Here is a 26,563-nt window from a genome sequence, read left to right on the forward strand (position 1 = left end):
TGATTTATTTTACATTGAGTGATTGTATACGGATGCGACTGTTGCTGCTTTTTTAATACGCTTAAATACTGGTGCAGCTACTGGATGCCACGTTGGAGCATTGCTTGGGGACTCAGTGGAATACTACATATCTGTTAAAGCAAGCCCGGCTGCCTTTTGAATCCACATACACCTCCGCATGAGATACGTCACGTGTCTGAGCTGGCTGCATTGGATCTTGTCTTGGGGGATCGGAGCGGCGATTGCAGAGGTGCGCCCCCGCCCTCCATCGTTCTCCTTGCACATAACTTTGCCGTGGGGTTCCTGCCTGAGTTTCCGTACAGCCGTGGTGGTTCCTGGCAGCTTCCGTCTGCTGGTCCCTTCCTAATTGCCTGGCGGTCTCTCCTCTTGCTTGGCTGGTGCCAACTATGCTCTTGATCCCCTCATTTCTGGGCCTCTGCCTACATGGTATAACTACATACGGGAAGAAGTCACGCCAGGCGATCCTGGTCTGGGGCGTTTGCGGCATGGACCAGTGTTTTGCGACAGGGCGCAATGGGGTAGACTGATAACCGTCAGCCGAGATTGACATTTGAGACCAAGAAGGCTGCAAGACGCCTCGATGGACTCCGAATCGTCGGATATGGATCCCAGTCAGTCCTCCTTGCAGCCACTTGGAGATGACGTCAAGACATTACTTCTGGCCGTCCAGCACAGCCTGACAGATTTGTCCGGTAAAATGGACACCATCAACAATAGTCTAGATTTCCTGGTTCATAAAGTAGACAAATATGATGGCCAGATTAAAGAAGCTGAACGTCGTATCTTTGAAAACGAGGATACCACATCTCAATTACGGTATGGATAAGTTGCTAAAACTTATCTCGGCCAAAAACAAGGACATCAGCTTGGTGGGTATTCCAGAGACCACCAACACAGGCAGGATGGAGGACTACGTGGAACGTCTCCTGAAAACTACTTTTTGAGCAGACTCCTTCTCCCCCCACCTTGTGGTGGAGCGTGCGCACCGCTCCCTGGGGCCCCGTCTTACTCCTGGCCCCCCCCCACCCCCCCAAGACCCATTGTCGCTAGGCTTCCTAACTTCTGAGACCGAGATACTGCACTGCAAAAAGCCAGTGAGACCAAGCCGTTACAATTCAAAGGGAATGCTTTTTCCATCTACCCAGATTTTACCTTCGCAGTTCAGGAGGCGCATCGGAAATTTCTTCCAGCAAAACAGAAACTACGTAAAGCCAACATTGAGTACACCCTTTTGTACCCCGCTAAACTCCATGGAGGCAAGCAAAGCATCTTTACAAATGCGCAGCAGGTCGACGACTTCCTGAAGAAGATAGCAAGGAACTCTCCGAGACGAGACCGAGACTCCAGGTCACCCTCTCCTTCTGGTAGCTTATTGGCAACAAGACGATGGCGTTCTGAACTCCGAAAAGACCATGCTGTATACATTTGGACATAAAAAGCTTCTTGCTGTACACTAGTGCCAATTCCATGCTGGAGTCTCATCTGTGCCTATCGTCCAGACTTGGTCATGTAAGTGTCCTGTGGGCTTTGTTCTATTTTTGTCAATGCTACATCTTTGGATATACGATGTTTGTATGCCAAAACTCTTGGACATGCCTATACCCCAGACAGTAACTTTAAAAGCCTCCCATAGTGTGGCCAGCAGATCTACAGAACCTTTGTTTCTGTCGAAAAAGTCTTTGATTTCGTTCCAGAGTTCGGCCTGGAAGACCGTATCTAAAAGGGTCTCTGGAAGCAGCTGCCAGAAACGGAGGGAAGCCATTGCATTGGGAGGGGCTATTTCAAGGCACACAGGGGCATGGTCTGAGTATGTGCGGGCAAAGTGAGTTGCAGACTTAATCCAAGGTGTCGTGCCCCATGAACAGAGCCAGTAGCCGATGCGAGACCGCGTGGCGTGTCCCGATGTGTAATACGTACCCTCTCTCCCAGTAGGGTGTGTGTACCTCCAAGCACCCACTAGCCCAGATTTAGAGATAGGATTGCCGTTATGAGGTGGAGCAAATGCTACTGGTGTTTTGTTTTGCGGAAGTCCTTTGTCCTATCTATGTAGTACAGCAAAGCTCTTTTAACGCCAAACGTGTGATGAGCGCGTTCTGCTACGGAATCAGGTTGAGGAAAGAAAACTGGTAACTCAACCGATTGGTTTATATGAAAAGCAGAAACTTCTTTGGGAAGGAATTTGGAATTGGTACAGAGAACTATCCTGTCTTTGTGTAGCTGAAAGAAAGGTTCTTCTAGCGTTAATGCCTGTAACTCACCAACTCTCCTCAGTGATATGATAGCAATAAGTGCCGGGATACTCTGCTGAGTAGCTGTGTGCTCTACAAGTCCATTTTTAACATAACATAAGGAAAGAAACTTTCTATGAGGGGAACTGTAAAGGTCATTTGTGTAATGGTTCAAAAGGTGGACCCATGATTCTTGTGAGGGCAATGTTGAGATTCCAGACTTGGGCAGGAGGCATCCTCTGTGGTATTACCCTTTTTAGGTCTCGCCTGAGCCAGCGCATGCACTGCTCTGGCGAAACTTTTAGTAAGGGCTTCAGAAAATGCTACCACAAACATTTGGTGTCGACCTAGAGCTTGCGGGTACGCGCAGGGACGTGCGCTTACGAGCACAGGCGCCATCTCGCGGCACCCTTAGAGCCGCAGTCACTTTCGCGGCCGAGAGGCCATTGCTTGTTTCTTTTTACAACGCTGCTTGAACTCGCACATCCTCTCCTCACTAACCAGTTTATTTCCAGATACAGCACCTATATACGCCTTCCTTCACAGCACTACATCCATCTCCCACCCCGTACGTACACTTTCATGACTCGTCCTTTCCATTTAAATTCCTATTCATTTATGAGCAACTTTCATGAGTCCTCATGATGAACGTGCATATACAAGCTCGCTTTGACTAACGCACGTCTACAGCATGTCTTCTCACGTCAATTGTTTATTTATGTTCGAGGCATGTGGGCTTCTGAATTCATATCAGTGCATAGATCGCCGCCTAGTGTTGGGTCCGGATGATTGCACTTTGTTGTCCTGGAAGAGTCTTCGAAATTTCACGAAATAGGTGACTCCTCCCCTGGACCAGAGTGCTCATGGGCATCTTCTCCATTCTCAGATTGTTTTTTTTCTGCCAATGGGTTTGGATGTTATTCCTATGCTCTAACTTCGTAATCGAAAACAAAACTTTCTAAAGGCCAAAAGGCCTTCGACTTCGACGGTATTGTTCTTGCTCGGTAATTATTAACTCGATCGAACTTTCCATCTCGAACCGGTCGTCGACGCGGGCCGTTGGGCCTTTTCGACGCCATGTGGGCCTGCTGCCGATGGAAAGGAGCCCGTTCAAAAGGTGCCCACAATGCCACTCCAAGTTCCCCCATACTGACAAACACGCAGTATGCAACAAGTGCCTCTCACCAGACCATAAGGAGGAAACCTGCCCAGCCTGTGCCCAATTCCGGTCGAAGAAAACCATCCGGATTTGACGGGCCGCTAGGCAGGAGATGCAGCGACAGGCACCGGAACCAGACAACATCTTAGACGATGACCAAGAACTACCGGAGGCTCCAGATTCGGACCTAGAGATCGTCACCGTCGAGGACTACTCGGACTCCGACGCCGAGATCCCACCGGGGCAAATCGTGAGTACACTGCCACCGACACCGATTAGCCCGTTACCGAAGGCTCCGGTAGAGGCATCGCCAAAAGGCCTTAGCCAAGATCCGAAGACTCATTCGCCAGCCCTGCCGTCCGGCTCGCCTCTGAAACCAAAGATAAAGCCTTCAGAGACCCCAGGGCCAAGTAACGTGACCCCAAAGAAGGTTCCCGAACACAAGAAGGTCGTCGACCCGAAGGGCGTCGAACTGAAAGAGGCTGTACAGCCTAAAAGCATCGAGCAGAAGAAGGCCGTCGACCCAAAGGGCGCTGATCCAAAGAAGGCCGCCGAGCCTAAAGGCGCCTAACATAAAAATGCCGTCGAGCCAAAGAAGCCCACACAGCCGAAGGGCGCTGAGCCGAAGAAGGCCCTCGACCCAAAAAAGACTGCTGTGCCGAACCAAATAAGGTCGCCGACATAAAGCGTGCTGCATCCAAGACGGAGAAGGCTATCGAACCAAAGTCAAGTGCTCCAAAAAGACCGGTCGATCCAAAAGAAACCATCGACTCGGCAAAGGACAGTCAACCGAAAAAACCTGTCGAGCACAAGAAGCGTGTCGAACCGAAAAACCCGGTCGATCCGAAATCACTCGTCCACCCGAAGGAAGGGTCCGAGCCGAAAAAGACCAAAAAGGCACCAAAAGTCGTCGATACAGAAGGGGATATCAACCCAGAGGCGATAGTCGATCCAAAACAGACTACAACCACGGACAGTGGAAGAAGAACTCTTCCATCTGGATCCATCAGACGACTAGGCACAGATATATATTAATCCTGACACTGGTAAAGTCACCATCCTACACAGGAAAAAGAGACCACTGGACACAGACCCTCTTTCCCCCATTCCTCTGAAGAAAAAGGACTTTGGGACTTCTCCCTCTAGACCCTTCATACCTTTCTATCCCACTATGCCTACTACTCCTTTTGCTACTTACTCTCCTTCTCACCATGGGGACAATGAGGGCGACACAGGGGAAGATCCTCAGCATGATTATTATTATCCACAGGATCCTAACCCCCAAAATGAACCATGGGAAGAGCCAACTGACCCATATGACACGCATCCCATCCCTGACGTCCCCTCATACCCAACAAAGCCGTCACCTACTGACGACACTATTGTCTTCCACCAACTGATAGACAGGGCAGCGCAGTACCACAACGTAGACATGCACAATGACCCTGTAAACGAAGACTTCTTATTTGACACTTTTCCTACTTCAGAGAAAAATGTAAGAACACTTCCTATGTTAAAGGGGGTGTTAAAGCACGCGCCTGATATATTTAAAGATACAGCCCGAGCACGCGTCATCAATCCCAGGATTGAAAAGAAATATAGAGCAGCCCCTACAGACCCTACATATATCAGAGGTCAGTTACCCTTAGACTCGCTAGTGGCTAATGCACGCAAAAGGGCCAACTCGCAAACAACAGGGGAGGCGGCTCCTCCTGATAAAGAGTCCAAAATACTAGAGGCCTCTGGCAAGAGAGAGCTACACGAGGCAATACTTCAGACCTAATCCACATATAAAGGCAACACCCAAGGCTCCTTTAACAAGAACTCCAACAGAGGAGGTTATAGGGGCAACAATAGCAAGGGAAGAGGACGTGGAGGCAATAACACCAGAGACTTCATCATGCTACCTCCAGACCACCCAACACCGGTCGGAGGCCGACTTCAACAGTTCCTACCTGTCTGGAACGCAATTACCACGGACAGGTGGGTAAGACAAATTATCCAGTATGGTTATTGCCTAGAACTCACTTCTACTCCACCAAACATACCACCCAGACACCATCCTATGTCCAAAGAACACATCACCCTGTTACAACAAGAGGTGAAATGCATGCTGGAAAAGGGGGCCATAGAGCCAGTCCCTGTCCAACACCAAGGGACAGGAGTATACTCCCTATACTTCCTTATTCCCAAGAAGGTTCCCTCAGACCAATATTAGACCTCAGACCCCTAAATCAATACATACTGTCGGAGCACTTCCATATGATCACACTACAGCAAGTGCTCCCGTTGCTACAACAGGGAGACTTCCTAGCAACATTGCACCTCAAGGATGCGTATTTTCACATACCCACCTATCCAGCTCACAGGAAATACCTCAGGTTCACAATAGAAGGTCAACACTACCAATTCAAGGTTCTCCCCTTCGGGGTCACCACAGCTCCAAGAGTGTTTACAAAATGCTTAGCAACAGTAGCTGCACATCTCAGGAGGCAACACATCCATGTGTTCCCGTACCTAGACAATTGGCTAATTCAAGCCAGATCGTACGAACAGTGTGCAAAAGACACGTCTCAAACACGTCAGCTGCTACACAGCCTAGGCTTTTCGATAAACTACCCGAAATCGCATCTACAACCGCCCCACACACAACAATATCTGGAAGCTACTATAGATTCCTCAGTGGCAAAGGCATATCCAAACACAGCAAGGATAGCCAGCATGCAGATGCTCATTCGCACATTTCAGCCACAACACTCTCTGCCAGCTCGAGTCTTCATGCAGCTCATAGGCATGATGGCCTCCTGCATATTCATTGTCCCCCATGCCAGACTTCAAATGCGTCCATTGCAAGAATGCCTAGCACGGCAGTGGAACCAAGCTCATGGACAACTAAAAGACCTAGTGTTGGTAGACAGTCGCGCTCACAACTCTCTGCAGTGGTGGAACCCACAAAACCTTTCCAAAGGGCGACTGTACCAAGAGCCGGTTCCACAACTAGTACTAACAGCGGACGCATCACTGACAGGCTGGGGAGCACACCTCCTTCACTACACAGTACAAGGGCTCTGGACATTCAAACAAAAGAAACTGCAGATCAACCAACTTGAGTTGCTAGCGATATTCCTAGCCCTGAAAGCATTCAAAAAATACTTGTACAGCAAGACTGTGTTGATCCGGACGGACAACATGACAGCAATGTACTATATCCAAAAACAGGGAGGAACACACTCTCCACAGCTGTCCCACCTGGCACAGAGCATATGGAAGTGGGCAATTCCAAAATACATCTTTCTCCTGGCAGAACACCTCCCAGGGAAAGACAACCAAATAGCGAACCTGCTCAGCAGACACAGCCAGCAAGTACATGAATGGGAAATTCACCCCCAAGTTCTCCCGCCATTCTTCAGCCAGTGGGGGCATCCAGAGATAGACCTGTTTGCCACAAATGAAAACTAAAAATGCCAGTACTTTGCCGCCAGGTTCCCACATCCGTTGTCACAAGGCTATGCGATATGGATGAACTGGTACGGCAGATTTGCGAACGCTTTTCCCCCAGCACCACTGATTCCGCTGGTGGCACGCAAACTGCGGCAACAGTCACTCACACTGATCCTAGTTGCTCCCACATGCGCGAGACAGCCATGGTACACAACGTTCCTGGAGCTTTCAGTAGTTCCTCATCAAAGGCTGCGCCTCGCACCCCACCTTCTAACTCAGAACCATGGAGAAATCAGACACCCAGATCCCAATCAGATGAACCTAGCGATCTGGCTCCTAAAGTCTTAGAATTCGGATACCTCAACTTGCCTCCAGACTGCATGAACATCATCAAGGAGGCAAGGCGAGCATGCAATGCAGCTAATTGGAAAAGATTTGTTATTTACTGCAACAATAACCAAATCAACCCATTAGATGCTTCCATACAAAACATTATATGTTACCTCCTGCATCTTCAAAGATGCAACCTAGCATACTCTTCAATAAGACTACACCTCGCTGCTATCGCTGCATGTGGTTTCACGTCCTTAAACCAGCTTTAATATGGTGCAGGGATATTCCTCCATGTCTTTGTTTGGTGATCAATCACTTTTTCTTTCGCATGTTAATTTTAAAGACGCTTCCCCTGACGAAGGGCATCCCGCCTGAAAGGCATTGGGAACCACGTTTGAAACCAATAGCTGGATTGCTATTCAACCATGTGACTTATCGTTTGAGATGAAACGCTGATATTTTATGAATAAAGACAGCTCATGCAAGTTCATCTGATCAGCCCTCACTTATTTGAAAACCTTTATTACACATCCATTCCTGCTACTTTCAGGCTTTAGGCTGTGCCCAGGGAGATGCCGCTGATTCAAGTGGCACTACCTACGTTGTTTTAAGTATAGCCACAAAGTACACAAATATGGAGGGCAGAGAATGCTATTTGCTGAAGCTAGTTTCTTAGAGAAATTCCAAGAGAAGGAATGCATATAATTGGTGGCAATAAGGCAGTTTAAGCTATTCAACTTCTCCAAGTCACACAATTAGGTTTTTTCCTTGTAAAAATAGTCTTCCCAAGGAAGTGTAATCTCTATCGGGGGCCTAGCACTCAACAGTGCAGGAGTTGCAGTGGCACTGGGGTCTAGGGATGTGAGAGGATCTCTGAACCCAATTATGGCTATTTACAACCAAACAAGGGAATGGTGCCCCACTTTTCTTTGCTTGCATCCTAGCCACACACCTCATTTCTATCCAGTTTTCATCCTCCTGGATGGTGGACAACTATTTAGGATCAGTACGACGATGGAGACAGACAGAGCCATAAAGGAGTGCTGAACGAGAAAATAAGAAGCGCTTCTTATTTCCGTCAATTTTCCATTAGTAGGCAGAGCTTCAATCTTTCCTCAACAATTTACAGTGCGGTAAAGCCAAATCAAGCACACATCAAACAAAAATGCAATAAAATGTTAATTACAAATGTGCAAAAACTCAATACCAAGGCTGCAACAAAGCCATGCAATAGTTGATGTTGTTACACCAAGTATATTGTGCTGCGTAAATAAGGTCCCAAAAGCAAGACCTATTAGCTATGCCAATGCTTATTAAATCTTCCATGAAGGCATTGATTACTGGAACTCTGAATAGTGACAGATGTTGCCTATTTTGTAGGTACGCAGCTACATCTGCAAGGTGCAAACTAATAGATGTGTAAGCCAGTTGTGTTAGTTGTAAATGTAACAAATATTGTTTTTTATAGAAGCGTCTAAAGGACTTATTTTGTTGTTGCAATATACCGCAAATAATTTCCGTTTTGCAGCATAGCAAGCTCTGGTGATTGGCTTTCTTGCTTCTTTTAGAATATTTATGCAGTCTGGTGGTTAATGTAAGTGCCTAAACTCTATTACTTCAGGAGCCAGATCGCTAGATTCAGTTCTTTGGGATTTGGATGTCTGATTTTTCCATGGTTCTGTGTGAAAAGACTGGAGTTCAGGTGTAGTTTTTGATGTGGAACTAGTTCCAGCTCCGACAGGATGGTGTACCAGGGTTGACGAGCCCATGTGGGTGCTACTACAGCAAGACCACTGACTCATTGTCAGTGAAATTGCTCTCCCACCCTCGCAGCTCCACCATTAAGTGAGGTGCCCCTGCCCCTGCACTCTTGAGTGTTGGTGATCGAGGCCCTCCTCCACCCGCAGGTTTCCCTGCACCTCATCCCTGGTGGTCCAGTGGACCTCTGTCTCCTTTCTTTCTTTCTGCTCCTTCACTCCTTTTTCTCCCCTTTCTATCTTTCACCTTTCTGCACCTCTGCTCTTTTGCGCCTTATTTCTGCCCATTTCCCTTTCTCTCCCTCTGCTCCTTCACTCGTTTTTTTCCCTTTCTATCTTTCACCTTCCAGCACCTCTGCTCTTTTGTGCCTTATTTTTGCCCATTTTCCCTTTCTCTCCCTCTGCTCCTTCACCCGTTTTCACTCGTTTTTTTACCCTTTCTATCTTTCTCCTTTCTGCTCTTTTCTGCATCTCTGCTCTTTTGTGCCTTATTTCTGCTTATTTTCCCTTTTTTCTTTATCCCTTCTTTCCTCCCTTTACCTTTCCCCGCCGCTGCTGCCCCCGCGGGCCCCCCCCCCCCCAGCACGACCGGCCCAATCCAGCTCCCCTCCCCGCTCCCGCCTCCCAGCTGTCCAGCCCTCCCCGACCCCTACTTAATGGCGGCCACTGCGGGGACAGGCGAGCAAGACCACTGACTCATTGTCAGTGAAATTGCTCTCCCACCCTCGCAGCTCCACCATTAAGTGAGGTGCCCCTGCCCCTGCACTCTTGAGTGTTGGTGATCGAGGCCCTCCTCCACCCGCAGGTTTCCGCTGGTGCACCGAAGGCGCGTCAAAGGCAAGCACGTCTGCGACCCGTCCGCGACCAGCACCAGGAACCCTGGACCTCCGCCCCGCCAACGCTACGACCCAGCAGCACTCCACGCACTCAACCCAGGCTGCAACAACAACTGCAAGCTAGCATCACCAGCCGACACCCATGGACCCTTCAGCTGTCACCGCTGCCGGCACACCTGCAGCACCGCCAAGAACACGGATCCAGCACAACCCGCCCACAAGAACACAACCGAAACGAAGACCCTACAATGCATCCTCCTCAACGTCCGATCCCTCCACAAACACGCCACAGAAATCTGGGACCTCCTCGACAGCACAACCCCAGACGTAGCATTCTTCACCGAAACCTGGACCAACACCACCTCAGGACCGGACATCGCCATCCCCCAAGGATACAAGATCTCCAGGAAGGACCGCCCCATCCACCCAGGAGGAGGAATCGCCATCGTCCACAAGTCCAGCCTCCGCCTGAGCACACTCCCTGACGAGTCCACAGAACTGATGGAACACCTTCACTTCAAGATACTGGCCAGCCCCACCGCCGCCCTCCGAGGAACCTTCATCTACCGACCCCCTGGACCCCGCGGACCCTTCGCCAACTCCATTACGGACATTATCTCCCCGCAGGCCATCGCATCCACCAACTACACCCTGCTGGGAGACCTCAACTTCCACCTCGACAATCAACTGGACCCCAACACCACATCCCTCCTGGACAACCTCCACAACATTGAACTCCGCCAGATCGTGACCGAGCCCACGCACTCAGCAGGACACACCCTCGACCCCCTCTTCACTACAGGAAACTCCATCACCTTCAGCCACACCACCAAACTCCCATGGACCGACCATCGTTGCGTCCACTTCACCTTCAGAACACCCACCATCCACAGACACCAGCACCTGCTTCCACAAAGAAACTGGACCAAAATCACCGATGACCAGCTCACCTCCTCACTCAACAACTCCACCCCAACCATCGCGGAAAAAGACGACCCCAACACCGCATCCCGAACCCTGCATAGATGGATCTCGGACAGCACCAACACCATAGCCCCCCTCAAGAAAAACAATACCCGTGCCAAAAAAGCCAGATGGTTTACCACCGAACTTCGAGAGTCCAGGCGCACATGCCGCCGCCTCGAAAAGGCCTGGAGAAACACCAAATCCACAGAAGCCCACAACAACTTCAGAGCCGCCACCAACGCCCACCATCAACTCATCAGAGAAACGAGGAAAAAAGCGATTGAAGAGAGAATCTCCACCCACGCACACAACAGCAAGGAACTCTTCAGCATCATCAAGGAGTTCGCCCAACCCACCAGCGAGTCTACCGACATCCCTCCCTCACAAGTCCTCTGCGACAAACTCAGCATCTTTTTCCACCACAAAATCAAGAGCATCTACGACAACTTCGACGAAGACAACCAACACACTGAACCCTCACCAACCACCCCCGACACCCGGAAACCAGCGATTGATGACTGGACAGCCCTCACCACCGAAGACACACTGAAGACAATGAAGTCAATCCACTCAGGGGCCCCCACGGACCCCTGCCCCCACCACATCTTCAACAGAGCCGCCAACACCATCGCACCCATGCTCCGCCAAACCATCAACCGCTCCCTGGCGACCGCCTCATTCCCCGACGACTGGAAACACGCCGAGGTCAACCCCCTCCTAAAGAAACCCTCAGCGGACCCCCCCGACCTCAAAAACTACAGACCCATCTCCCTGCTCCCGTTCCCAGCGAAAGTCATCGAGAAAGCCATCAACAGCCAACTCGCCACATTCATTGAAGAACACAACATCCTCGACTCCTCCCAATCCGGCTTCAGAAAAAACCACAGTACGGAAACCGCCCTCCTCGCCGCAACAGACGACATCCGCACCTTACTGGACAAAGGAGAAACAGTAGCCCTCATCCTCCTCGACCTATCAGCGGCGTTCGACACAGTCTCCCACCGCACCCTAATACGCAGACTCTACGATGCAGGAATCCAGGACAAGGCCCTCGACTGGATCTGCTCCTTCCTCTCCAGCAGGACGCAGCGGGTCAGACTCCCCCCTTTCCTCTCGGACCCCACACCTATCACCTGCGGAGTCCCCCAGGGCTCCTCCCTCAGCCCGACGCTCTTCAACGTCTACATGGCTCCACTTGCCCCCATCGTCAGAACCTACGGACTCAACATCGTGTCATATGCAGACGACACCCAGCTCATCCTCTCCCTATCCAACGAGCCCAACACCGCCAGACGCAACTTTCGAGAAGGCATGGAAGCCGTCGCCAAATGGATGAAAAACAGCTGCCTACAACTAAACACCAACAAAACAGAAGTACTCATCATGGGCCCAAACCCCGACGCCTGGAGTGACACCTGGTGGCCCACCGCCCTCGGAAACCCGCCAACCCCCACAGACCACGCACGCAACCTGGGAATCATCCTGGACTCCGAGCTCAAAATGGACCGCCAGATCAACTCTGTCTCTTCTTCCTGCTTCCACACCCTCCGCCTCCTTTCTAAGACCTTCAAATGGATCCCCCTCGAACACCGAAAGACAGTCACTCACGCCCTGGTCACCAGCAGACTCGACTACGGCAACGCACTCTACGCCGGAATAAACAAAAACCTCATCCGCAAGCTACAGAACATCCAGAACGCCGCCGCAAGACTGGTCCTCAACCTGCCAAAACACTGCCACATCTCCCAGCACCTGCGCACACTCCACTGGCTCCCCGTCGAGGCGAGAATCACCTTTAAGGTGCTCACCCACGCACACAAGGCCCTCCACGGCACCGGACCAGCATACCTGAACAGCCGACTCAAATTCCACGCACCCCAAAGGACCCTACGATCAGCCCAGCTTTCCTACGCTGTGGTCCCCCGCACCAGAAAGACCAGATCGGGAGGCCGCTCCTTCTCCTTCCTCGCGGCCAAAGCATGGAACGCCCTTCCGCTCCACCTCAGACAGACAACATCGCTCCCCATCTTCGCAAGAAACCTCAAAACCTGGCTCTTCGACAGACCCCCTCCTTGATGGAATGGAACCTGCACCCCCCCAACCCCCCCCAACCCCCCCCCCCTAGCGCCTTGAGACCCTTACGGGTGAGTAGTCGCGCTTTAACAAACTCCTGATTGATTGATATACTAGAATTAATGTGAGTGATGTTTGCCTGAGGTTCCGAACCACCCGTGGAATGAGCGAGAGAGGCGGAAAAGCGTAGGCAAATATCCCTGGCCAGTTCATCCATAGGGCATTGCCCTTTGATCGCGGTTGTTGGTACCTAGAGCCTATGTTTTGGGCATTTTGCGTTTTCGGTTGTGGTGAATAAGTCTATTTGTGGAAATCCCCACTGTTGGAATTACGGAAGGAGAACTTGGGGCTGAAGTTACCACTCATGAATTTGTTGCCTTCTTCTGCTGAGGAGATCGGCAATTTGATTGTTTACTCCTGGGAGATGTTCTGCCAGGAGATAAATCTTGTGATGCATCACCCAATTCCAAATAGCTTGAGTGAGCATTGCCAGTTGGAGAGTGTCTCTCCCCTTGCTTTCCCCTTATAATACATTCCTGTCATGTTGTCCGCCCTGGCCAGGACAGTTATGGCTATGAGATGAGTTTGAAAAGCTTTTAGTGCAAGGAAAACAGCTAAGAGCTCTATATAGTTGATGTGGAGAGTTTTGTGCTTGTTGCTCCAAATGCCATGTATTGTGTAATCTTTGAAATGAGCCCCCCCAACCTGTTAGAGATGTGTCTGCTGTGTGAACGATCTGAGGAACAGGGTCGATAAAAGGCCGGCCTACTGACAAGTTTTGTGGATTCCGCCACTGCAGAGAGCGAAGTGTACGCCCGTCCACCAACACTAGATCGGTTAATAGAGGATGTGATTGATTCCACTGACGTGCTAAGCACTCTTGTAGGGGGCACTTGTGAAGCCTTGCCTGGGGTACGCTTGGTATTCAAGATGCCATCAATCCTAGTAGTAGCTTAATTCGGTTAAAACTGTCTTATATTAGTCTGAATATAGTGCATTCTGGCTACATTTGGAGAGTCTAGAGCCTTGACTGTGACTAGAGTGGATCCTAGATAAGACTGCATCTGTGAGGGATGCAGGTCAGACTTTTGTGCATGGATGGTGAACCCCAGTTGATGAAGTAGATCTATTGTGTTCTGTGTGTGCTGCAGACCGTTTTGGTGAGTGCAGGCTTTGATGAGCCAGTCGTCTAAGTAGGGGAAGGCGTGAATTTGTTGTCTTCTGAGATGAGCAGCAACTACTGCCAGGCATTTGGTAAAAACTCTGTATGAGGAGCGACAAAAGGAACCTCTGTTGAATGCATTCTGAAGTGCTCCCATAGAATTTGCAACTTCAGTGTCCTTTTTCATCTTCTCTAACGCCTGGTCAACGTTAGGGCCAAATCGGTGTTGCTTATCAAATGATGTGGTAAGGATGGATTGTTGGACCTCCGGTTTAAAACCTGAAATCCGTAAGCAAGCTTGTCTCCTAAGCAGGATGCTGGTGTTAATCTCTCTAACTGTGGTGTCTGCAGTATCTAGAGTACAACGAATAGAGGAGTTAGAAAAGAGCTTACCCTCACTCACTAAGTCCTGTGCTTTAGCCTTATGTTTGTCTGGGATATATTTAAGCAATTGCTCCATTTCGTCCCAGTGTGATCTGTCATATCTGGCTAAAAGGCCATGGGTATTTACAATGCACCATTGATTTGCTGCCTGAGCGGCTATGCGCTTGCCAGAAGCATCAATTGGTTTAGACTCTTTATCTGGCAGAGCAGCATTCCCTGATGTTTGAGAATTTGCTCTCTTACGAGTATTCGATATGACTGGGGAATCTAATGGCACTTGTCCTTTGATAAAAATTTTAGTCTGTAGAGGCTTTATTTTTTTTGTCCACTCTAGGCATTGAGATGTGGGCTCTGATTGGATCTTTAAAAATCTCATCCGCATCTCACATCATGCCTTTAAGCATTGGAAGTGATTGTGATGACCTGTATGTGGAGGCTAAGGTCGCAAACAAAAAATCTTCTTCTAGTGAATCTTTGTGGATCTCTACCCCATGGTAATGTGCAGCCCTGGCAGTGAGTTCTTGGTGTGATGCATTGTTGTCTGGAGGAGATGGTATGGATGGGTAAAGGTCTGGATCAGTTTCACCTGGGGGATCCATTGTGTAATCTGTCCATGGATCTGTCGTAATATTCACCCCCCCCATCATCTGCATCATCATCGTCATGATGAGATTGAGAAGAACCCTCAGGTGTAATTTGCAAAGGATTCTCAGGTGGTGACGAAGGTGCTGGAGGTGGATGCAATGGTATTTAAAAAGGACTTGTAGCCACAGATTTTCTCTTCAAGGGGATTTTGTAAATGTCCTCTTCTTGAATCTTGCGTTTTTGAGTTGGCTTTACGTGAATATGGCAGTGTCTGGGTTTAATATGGAGCCTCTTTTACTTCGGATCGGGTGGTAATGGAATAATGTCCAATTTCGGAACCGAAGGGGTCTTTGTGTTTCGGCACCGAAGCCTTTGTTGTCCACGGAGGCTGACCTTTCTGCGCAGAAGGTTTGGGCTTAAAAGGCTGCTTGACTTTTGGCACGGGGGATTTCGGCTCCAAGCCGGACTTGTTTGGAACTGGAGGCTTTAGGCTCAGAGGAGGACTTTTGTCGACTTGATACCGAGCTGGAAGACTTGACTGGTAGTTATGGTGCTGGGCCCAGAGACGGGGCGTCAGAAAAGCAGGAGGCAGAGGTAGTGCCAAAGTCTTGTGTTTTTTCGTATTTTGTGAGGACAAGGGCTCTTCAGTGCTCGCGTCACCTTGTCCCTGCGGCAGTTCTTCGGCCTTGAGTTCTATCTCGAGCTCTGAGTATGAGACTTCCTCCTCCTCTGCCGCTGATGCCTCGATGTTTTCTTGGCTGGAGTCTTCACTGAAGATGTCCGGCGTGTCTTCGATGCTTTGATACTGCATCTCACAACGTCGAGCCTGACTATCGCGAAGAGTCTTTTTCAATCGGAACGATCTGTAAGCGTCTCAGTCTTCTTCCTTGTGCTCCAGAGACAAGCACAAGTTGCACACTTTGTGTGAGTCAGTGCGCGGATACTTTGCGTGGCACTGAGGACAGAATTTAAACAGAGTCCGAACCATCGACGGAGAGCTGATAGGGCCTGATCGAAAGTCGATTCCGATTTCGTAATGATACGTGGATAAGTGGGAAACGCTTACAGAAACAATACGTTCGAGGGTAGAGAGGATTGCGCGTCGAAGATAGCACGAAGAACGGTTTCGAACCACAGCGCAGCAATACACGTCCGAACCGATGGCGGAAAAAAACAATTTTAACAATGGAGTCGATGACCATACGCACTATCACCGAAAGGAGAAGTCACCTTACCTCCTGACTAGGAAAGACTTCTTCGAAGCAACACGACTTGCAAACATCTGGACCTAACACTAGGTGGCAGGAATTTGCAAAGCATGTGTATCTACAGCACACAATTTTCCCACATTTCTGTGATGGAAAGTTCTGGAATCTGCGTGAGTCCACAAACTTCCACCCACCCTGCATTCTCCAAGGTCTCCCAATAAAAATGGTCTCTCACTCGTGTGGGTGGGCAACAGCCAAGGGCCCAAAACCTATTGTGGAGACATCAAAATCACCCATCTCAAAACAACCAGGTTAGCTTGCATGGATCCCCCAACTTTTTCCTACCCAGAATCCCCTGCAAACCTCAAATTTAGCAGAAAAAATAAACAATTTCTCAAATTTCTGTGTGGGAAGTTGAGGGATCACTGGGCTGGCACAACTTTCCTACCACCCAGCATTCCATCAGGTCTCCTGATTAAAATGGTATTTCACTTGTGTGGGTGGGCCAAGTACCCGCAACAGCCAAGAGCCCAAAACGTATTGTGGAGATATCAAAATTACCTGTCACAAAATGACTTGGTTTTCAAGGGGGGTCACCTGGGTATTTGGCCCTGGGCTCGGGGGCCTGCTAGGGAAACCTACCAAACCCACACATTTCTGAAAACTGGAGACCCGGGGGAGTCCACAGAGGTATGGCTTGCGTGGATCCCCCAACACTTTCCTACCCAGAATCCCTGGGATCACACGAGCACTGTGGCGCAGATGGCTGTCCTGCGAAAGCAAAGGATTAAATGAAGAGATTGAATAAAGAAAAAACTCTTCTTCTTTGGTCCTCATATTCTTGGTGTGCACACCCCTTGAGCCTATGCTTATGGCTCATTCGGTCAGGGCCTGGAGTACAGAGGTCCTCAGTTTTTTACTTTTTGTCAAAACAATTAAGAAAAATACTTTACTGCACTCACTCAACGTCTTTTCTGGTTTAGAGTGTCAATTTTGTCTGACAAATACACTTTTTCTTGTTAAAAAAAAAAATGCCTTCACTGTCTCTCAAGTGCCATTCTGTGGCAAAAAGAAGGCAAATACAGACCCTCCTTTTTTCTGCAATTTTATGTCTGGCAACATCACATCTGCCAGAGTCCTCATTGCCTGAAGTTTTCTAGGCAGACTTTGAAAGACTGAAAACAAAATCTGCCTCCATGGTCTTTTAGAGAGATAGAACTTCTAAAGAAGGGCATCCATCTGTCCACAAGGCTCCCAGAGGCAGATCTCCAACCATGCGTGAGAAGAGGAGAACAAGATTCACTTCCAAAGGTGAAAAAAATACATATTTGTTCTCCATTGGCATCAGGCTCGACGTCGAAGGTGCCCGCTGGACTCCACTCGCCTGCAACATCTCAGTCGATGAAAAAATGAAGACCGACGTCGATAGACTCTGCTAAAAGAATTCTGTCAATGGCAACACATCCACACAAGCTGGTGAGGGAACACCGTAGGTCTTCATTGTTGCTTCATCACTCAACGTCAAGCCAGGTTCACCTGGCAGACACTGCGTCAACACAAAGTCCCCTGTCGACAGCAAGTTTACACCATTCGTCTTCGCATCTGTCGCCGTCAACCAGGTGACTGTCGACGTCAGGACACACACTTCCGTCTACGCCAACCAAACCATGTTTGACGTCGAGGCATCCTCCATCGACTTCAAGCCATGAACCTTCGTCTGTGGCAAACAGATGCCGTACGACATAGAGAAACTCTTGGCACGCTACCGGCAGCCACCCGCCACCCGCTGTTGACAGGCATCTACCAGACATTATCCAGTTCGTCGTTGAGATCTCATTCCTCGCCAAGACGTTGGAGCACAACTAAGCAAAGGTCCATCAGGGAAAGAAGGCTTTCTCCTGCCTCCACAAGAGCCTCTTTATAGTCTTCTGCGCAGGGAGAAGAACCTCGCTATTCCGCAGATGCTTCTATCCACCTATCTCCCAGATGGCTAGAGAGTGTCCGCAAGTGGACCGTTCCACGTAGACCAGATTCTCAGTACTCTCTGGCATACTCGCCTTCAAGGTCTCGTCCACAAACACCTTTTCCAAGACCACCTCCATGAGCAAAGACTCCTCTGACTCGTTTGGCAGGACGATCTTCTTCAGGCGGGGTGCCTGGAGATCCCACTCATAGAGACAAAACCAGTTCGCGGAGTAGATCTCATTATAGAGAAAGACGAAGATCTACTATTCTGTCCCACATAGTGACAGACCAAGGATCTACTACTCCTGTTCAACCTTGGAGGCTTACATTGCACCATCGGTCTCACAGATACCCTGCGTGGTCTACATCAATGCACTGCAGATGACGCTGACCTTGCGGCTCATGGATATTCACATGGGGTGTGTGCATGACGTTCCTCTTGACTTCGTCTGACCGCTCTGAAGCCAGAGTCCTAATAACACATACTAAACCTACTGTTCGAGGCATGTGAGCTGTAGATCACATGCTTTGCATATTCCTGCCATCTAGTGTTGGGTCTGGATGTTTGCAAGTTGTTTTTCTGCGAAGTCAAGGTAAAGTGACTCCTCCTTTCGATGATAGTTTTCATGGGCATCAACCCCATTGTTAGATTGTTTTTTTCCACCATCCGGTTCGGATGTGTATTGCTGCGCTCCGAAACCATTCTTCGGGTACCTCTCGGTGTGCAATCCACTCTATCCGTGTCAGTATTGTTTTGTACACGTATCCCACTTCTCCACGTATCTTATTGATTTAAAAAAAATATATATATTTCCATCAGAAGACTCGCGGAAGGCCGACTGGCCTAACTGCGTCGGTCCACCTCGCAGTCGATGGAACGGACTCCATTCAAATGTTGTCCTCTGTGCTGCTTAAAGTTTCTGCACACCGACTTGCACGAAATGTGCAACTTGTGCTTATCTCCGGAGCACAACAAACAGGACTGCAACAAATGCAAAGCGTTTTGATCGAAGAAAACGCTCTGCGATCGTCTGGCTCGACATCGTGAAATGCAAAGCCAGAACATCACATACAGGAAGAACCTGTATTTATTCTGGAATCGGACTTCGAGATGGAAGATGACATACCGCAAGGTCAACGTACCAGTTTTATCTGGTAAAGCGAATGATTAGAGGCCTTGGGGCCGAAACGATCTCAACCTATTCTCAAACTGTACCGTGAGTAGCGAACACCCCATGCCCCGAAATCCAATTCAGACCACACAAAAGGCTTCGGTTCCACCTTCGCCTTCAGGCCACAGAAGACACCGAAAAGATGTTTCAAACACCCCAACTCGGCACCTAAACATATTGTTATGCCTTCTGGTTCAGGATCGAGTCAGCCAAAGTCAGGCACCGAGCCAAAACCTTCGGGCTCAAAGCCGAAGACCTAAACATAAGACTGACAAACCTGATTCAGCAGGCATACCGCAAGTTTAAACAAAAGTGAACAGTTACAATTTTTCACCTAACCTTTTTAAATCATCCTACCTTTTAAATAAAATATCAAACCATGACGTTATCATAGACAAGAACAGCTAAATAACTTTTACGATCATGGTCTGTTTTATGTATGAAACTCCAAATCAGGGGAGTAGTTTTAACAATTTATGTAACTAAGAGACCAAAGAAGATGATTATTTATATCTCTGCTATGTGTTTGACTGTTTGTACTGTTTTTAACATTTGTAAACAATATGAATCGGCAATTTCCCTTTTTAAAGATATATGTTTTATATCTAAATAAAGATTATTATTGGCTGACTGCTTCAGAGCCGAAACAGTCAATGCCGAAATCCAAAACCGCTTCCGAACGTGGGCTGCGATGAAAGATGTGCGGCTTCAAATTCCTTTTCCCTCTGTGCTGGAAACGGGTTACCATTCATTCATTCATTCATTCATTCATGAAGTTGGAGTGGCGTCTCTAAGCTTCTGGGGTAACTTTGAAAGGATGTTTTACACGGCGGCCTCGGCCGTGGTAGATGCACCGCCTGAATAAATGAACTCGGGTCTGTGGGGCTGCAAATGAATGGTAACCCGTTTCCAGCACAGAGGGGAAAGGAATTTGAAGCCACACATCTTTAATCATAGCCCACTGGAGGGCTTTAAATAGCAAAATTGACTTTTTGAACATTGGGGTGCTTTAAAATATCGGACAAATACCTGGCCCTGCTTAGGGAAATATTGGCACCACAATCCCCAGCATGCCTTTCACTGGAGAGTGTAAGAACAACAGGAGTAAACCCATGGACCGTGTTGGGATGGGTGAGTAATAAAGCAAGAAACAATTCCCAACAGGTATCAATAAAAAATCAGTTAAGCGATGTATGCAATCAGCGTTACATGAAACAGGAAAACAAGGAGTCTGAAAGAAGTTTTGTAGAAGCTTATTATTCGGCAATTATAAACGGTCTTTCACATGGCAATACAGTTAAACAGCACTGTGTAGAGCAAATCATGTGACAACCAGAGGGCACTTGGTGAGTAGTGATATATACAATAAGTGAAAGTGCAAGTGCTAAGGTGAACAGCGTGAACGACGCATAGTGACAAAATATATATACAGTGATGGCTCCACAAGGTCAAGTTGCAGTCACTTTAGAGCACGATTCAATAAATTTTCAGGAGCACAAAACGTAAAATGCGCCAACAAATAATGCTGTGGTGTCGACGGCGTTTCGATCCCCGTAAGTCGGGATCGTCATCAGGACAAGGTTGTCGATGAGGGCAGTGTTGGACACGCACACAGCGGTTGCGTGAGGAATCTAAAGTCCGGGCTGGGTCATCGGAGGAGGCGGCTGATCGTAGATTAGTTTGATCAGTATGGAAGCGCCTGATGAAAGCAGGGCTGAGGAGGGCGATTAGGGCTCTCTCGGATCGGCAATCTCGCACTGAATGCAGGGCGATATTTTACTTTTACTCACCTATCATGGAAAAGAATGTGCACGGAGAAAAGCAGCACCCACTTGGTGATTGATGGAACTACAAGTTCGGCACGTATATTTTTGTGGGGACTATCATAACTATAATGCAATGACAGCAACGCCCACTGGGGCGGGACTTGTTATTGAATAAAGCAGGTGTTCCAAATTGCTTGCTTTTTTCGTTTGTGATACAAAAGCCAGTGATCAAGGAGAAATCTGAAACGCGTTTGGCTGCATATCAGAAGGCGAGAGACAGCGGTAACACTGCAACCGCCTGTGGCATCGTGTGCTAATCCCCTCAGTGTGTGGCATCTTCAAGGGGGCAACCTGTTGTTTTATATATATATATATATATATATATATATATATATATATATATATATATATATATATATATATATGTATATATGTGTCCGGGGTCCCCGCACATAGGCGGGTATATTCAGTGCTTATGACTTTCATGAGGATTCCTGTGGAAGAGCACTAGGATTACAGGTACGTAACTTTTCCTACAGGCAATTAACACCTACTTGTCCACCTTAGTTAACTTCATTAGACAATCATGGCACTCTCCCTCTCTTACATCTTCAGAATGTTCCACTTTCATTGTGACCTATTTAACATTGTTATTGCGAAGTGATTCGTAATTGTGAATTTTTAAATGATGTGAATAAGTCCCAAATTTTGATGTTCTGGATGAGGTTGAGCGGCTAAAAAAATAGCATGGCATTGTAATTGTGTTCTCAATCCTCCTAGTGTTAACAATTCTGCTACACTTGTGAAATTTCTATAATATAGATTTGTTTTTAACTTGAAAGTAACCCTTCCCTTTCATGAGTTTGTTAATAATGTTGTGAATGACGTGTAATGAGATCTTCATCTGGTTTTAATTTTCAAATTGATAGGAACTTTCAGTCTGTGGTGTCACCCAAAATTTGAGGACCGTTGTCAGTCTGTGGTGGAGTTTATAAAACGAGCCATCATGCATTCCAAGAATGGAAAGTTTCTTTATTTTCTACGCTCTAGAGTCCCAGGTGAGTCTTTTACAGCATCATCTAGATGTAAAAAATTCACAGCTTTGAATGTTGAGGTTCTTTGAATGTGTTTTTTCAACTTTCTTAATGTCCAAATACGGCAAACAATTCTAGGTCAGGGTTTGTTTGCCTGCCTCACCAAGGTAGATAGACAGCAATATTGGCTCAGGAATGATGAACCTGTGCCAGTAGGAATGCTCCAGTCTGTTGTGCCAGGCTGTGTAACTATATACATGTTTTAGTGTTTTTAGAGCTCAACAGTGAGGAGCAGCTTGGATCCTATGGTTCAGGGACCCATTGTCCTGAGGGCTCCACATTAAAAACCAGGGCTCGAAAAATCATAAAAATTGCACTAGACCTGCAGTTCTAGTAAACTACAAAATCTCCTCGACCTAACTGAAATGCACTTGACCTATGACTCTGAAAGCAAGCAAATGTACCAAGTTAACAAGATTTAAAAGCATTTGTATTGCTCACTTACTTTGTGAGCAATAAAGATGCCTTTAAATCTTGCAATCTTGTCACATTTCCTCTGCTTTCAGAGGCAGAGGTCAAGTGTCAGATTGTCTTCCTACTCGCCTGAAAGTACGATTAGGACCTAAAAATAGCTCCTCCTGAATGAATCTTGACTCTCAAATGTGAGCGGTCGAGTGGATTTTTCGCGCCATGAAAACAAAACAAAAGTGAAAAGTTAATGCCAGTTGTGTTCATTAGCCACTTAATGCATTGTTGTGCCATCATTTCCTGTTCCTTGTCTAGAACGAATCTACAATGGGCCCAGAGACATAGATTTTTGGTATGTTGATGTCATCTGGCCAATATCAAAAGGCCCTATAGCTAGAAAATTGTTAACTACAAGGTTTTGAGTAATTAATCAGTTGTGTGTTTACTGTAGGTTTTGTCAACATTCAGAGATATATTTTCCTTACAGGTCTCCCTCCAACACCTGTCCAACTGCTCTATCCAGTTTCCCGATTCAGTAACGTCAAATCTCTCCAGCATCTGTGCCGCTTTCGGATCAGACAGCTTGTTCGAATAGATCACATTCCAGAACTCCCGTTGCCCAAGTAAGTATTTCTTACTGCAAGCACACCTTTATTTGCTTTTCTCCCTCCTCAAGGGTTTCAGGATAAGCATTGTTAGCTTTTCCTCTTTCTTGTTTTGCACAGGTATGCCATAAACTCTCCCCTTCTTCTTTCCCATTGGCTCCTTATTGTCCTCTTTTTTTTTTTTTTCTTGTTCTCTTGTGGTGTTCTCAACTTCTTTTAATTACTCCTGTTTTTTCCTTTTACTAAAGTGTTATTTAAATTCTTTGTTCCTCTCTTAGTGTCTTCCTTTCTTTCTTGCTTGATACCTTTGTTGACATTTTTATTTGCTGATGTACTAGACGTGTCTGTCTATAAAGTATTATCTTTAAGATGGTAATTCCACATTTGCAAGTTCACAGTGGCAAATTCTCACCACTAGTGCCTCACTTAGCACATTACAGGTGTTTCATGCAGCATGGCCTCCTGCGGAACATATCAGTAGCGGTGATTGTCTTTGGACATAGCAAGAGGCAAACATACAGAGGGGTGAATCAGACACTATGGAGTCTTGAGAGGGGACTTGGGAATTTAAACAGTAGCAGACATTATACACTGAAAGGGGAAGTCAGGAGAGTGGGTATGGATAAGACTCTCAGAGGAAGGAGAGGGTGCAAAAGCCACGCAAAATTGCATAACTATTTTTAAATAAACAGATCTGCAATTAGTTGAAAAAAATTACAGCTTAAATGCCAAGCATAGTCAGAAGGTGGGCAATAATACACGTTTATCTCTGTCCTTCCACCCTACCTCAACCTGATTACACTTTTCTGATAGTCGTCTGACCGTAGATTCCTTACCTTAGAACATTCCCCAGACATCAGACTAGATCTGGAAAATGTTGAGCAGTACGTCTGCCTGCCAGTAAGTGGCGCTGAATGCCTTGTTGCTGGAATCTGCCCCAGAAGTGAAGTGTGCGGTACCTATACAAGTGTTCACCTTTCATGGCTACGCTAGGGGGCCACCAACCGCTTCCATTCCTGCCTCCACCATGGCTAACAGGCTCCCCCGTCCTTTCATGGCTTTGGTTCGAACAAACCCCAGGGGTCCCAAGACCAGGGATATACCCAGTCTACCATCATCTCCCCATAAGCCCCCATGAAGCCACGTAGCCTCCAAACCCCTTTAATCTGCCCCTCACCATCACAGGCAACCAGTTGGTGGCAGATTCAAGCACCACTTGCCCCTATGGCAGTCCACGTCCTTGGACAAATGGGTGGGCCAAATTGTTCAGCTGGGGTACTTCCTTCCATTCACAGAAACCCCTCCCCCATACCACCATCTTCCGACAGGATGATGGAGGGTCCCTCTCGCGTCGGGAAGTGCAGGCTGTTTTGGCTAAATTAGATAGAGTCGGTGCTAACATTAGACATAGACAGTGATAACTATTCGCGCTACTTTCAGGTGCCGAAAAAAGATGGAGGGCTCCTCCATATATTAGATTTTTGCCCTCAACTCCTTCCTGAGAAAGAGAAATTCAAAATGCTCATGTTGGTGCAGATCCTCTCTGCCTTGGACCCAGGATGATAACATTAGCCTTGTAGGACACCTGTTTTCACAAACCCACCCTGCCGACCCACAGACTGCAGCAGTTCATGGTGGCTCATGAGCACTTTGTTTGCTGTGCTCCCATTTGGCCTTACCAGTGCACCTCAGGTGTTCACAAAGGTGATGGTGGTGCTTTTAGCCCATCTGCAAAGGTCAGGGGTTCCAGTCTTTCCCTATCTCAGCAACTGGCTGCTGATGGCAGGCTTGCCTCAGGTGGTTGTTACCCACCTCCGGACTAAGGCAGGCCTCTGTTATTCTCTGGGGTACACTAGGAGTGTCCTGAGTCACACCTGACCCCTAGCACTGCAGCCATAATGCAGACAGTGCAGTTTTGGGCCTATCTATTGGAGAGGCGAGTCCAGGAGATTCAGGCTATGATGTAGATGTTTCATCCTCTATCCTGGATTATGGGGAGACTGACTATGGCTTCTGGGCCTCCGTGCCTCCTGCATACTGCTGGTAACACATGTCCGCTGGCATATACAGACTCTGCAGTGGGACCTCTAGTCTCAGTGGGTGCAGCATCTGGGGAATCTCTACCACCTGGTTTCAGATATCTGAGGGAACTGCAGAAGATCTACAGTGGTGGCTGATGATTAGTAATTGGGACAGCTGTATACCCCTCTCTTTCCTACCCATAGCTCCCACTGGTGGCCGATGCGGCACTCCTGGGTTGGGGCTGCAAACTGGATGAGGTGAAGATCAGAGGACTCTGATCTCCGGAGTCTCAACTCCATATAAACCTGATGAAGTTGAGAATGATTCCACTGGCAGTAAACGCCTTTCTTCCTTCCATCAAGGGAAAGCTGGTTCAGATGGTCACGGACAACACCAACTCAATGTGGTATTGTAACAAACAGGGTGGAGTGGGGTTGGCGACCATGTGGCAAGAGGTTCTGTATCTCTGGACATGCCACCAACGTCAGGACATCTTCCTGGATGTACAACACCCGGTGAAGGTGAACACTGAATTTCCGGGCAGACTGGCTCAGCCGAAGATGCCTCGCGAATCACAAAGAACACCTTCAGCCGGATATAGTGCAAGGCATCTTCCAGGACTGGAGAGAACCTTGGTTAGATCTGTTCATCACCGCAGAGAAAGTGGCGTGTGAGCACTTCTGTAATCTCGAGTTCCCAAAGCAGCTCTTGTTTGGAGGCGCATTTCATCTCTAATGTAACTCAGGCCTCCTGTACTCCTTCCTGCCCAGAATTCTCGACAAGATCAGGAACGACCGAGCCCAGGTCATCCTTATGGCACCGGATTGGGCACGGAAAGTATGGTATCCCAAACTCCTGAGCAAGAACATCGGTCCTCCGATCAGTTTGGCTTTTCAGGAGAATCTCCTGTCATAGCAAGCAATAGGGCAGGGTTCTGTACCCCCAATCTGCGAATGCTCTGCCTTCATGCATGGAGATCATGCTGTGGCAGCTGACTGCTCTTGACCTTCCTTCAGAGGTTTGCGAAGTTATTCTGGCAGCCAGGTATTCATCGACTATAACAGTATATGCCTGCTGTTGAGACAAGTTTGTGGCTTGGTGTACTGACAAGCGTGTTGATCCCCTCTCTGCTCCTTTGTCTGAGGAATTGTTGTTTGTTTTATTGATAGCCCGGCGAGTCTTTGCTTTTGGCACAGTTAGAGTATCTTTCAGCCATTCTTATGGTTCCTAGATCAACCCTCCCTGTTCAAGTTACCTGTTGTGACTCCTTTCCTGGAAATACTTAAGCATTTGTTCCCTCCAAAACCTTTCATTATGCCCTAATTTGACCTTGATTGGATTTTAACATTTTTGATGTGCTTACCCTTTGAGCTCATGG

At 47.9% G+C, this 26,563-nt stretch overlaps 1 protein-coding gene across 2 annotated transcripts in view; it reads left to right on the plus strand.

The window, feature by feature from the left end:
* SOCS7 (suppressor of cytokine signaling 7) overlaps positions 1-26,563 on the plus strand; it is a 249,832-nt gene that overhangs the window by 205,095 nt on the left and 18,174 nt on the right. For both annotated transcript variants that reach the window (XM_078645604.1, XM_078645603.1), the window contains 2 exons: positions 21,986-22,114; positions 23,046-23,181. In XM_078645604.1, the coding sequence (XP_078501730.1) occupies positions 21,986-22,114; positions 23,046-23,181 (265 nt within the window). The remainder of the gene's footprint in view (positions 1-21,985; positions 22,115-23,045; positions 23,182-26,563) is intronic.

The sequence above is a fragment of the Lissotriton helveticus genome, chromosome 5_1 (genome assembly GCF_964261635.1).
Source record: "Lissotriton helveticus chromosome 5_1, aLisHel1.1, whole genome shotgun sequence".
Classification (NCBI taxonomy): Eukaryota; Metazoa; Chordata; class Amphibia; order Caudata; family Salamandridae; genus Lissotriton; species Lissotriton helveticus.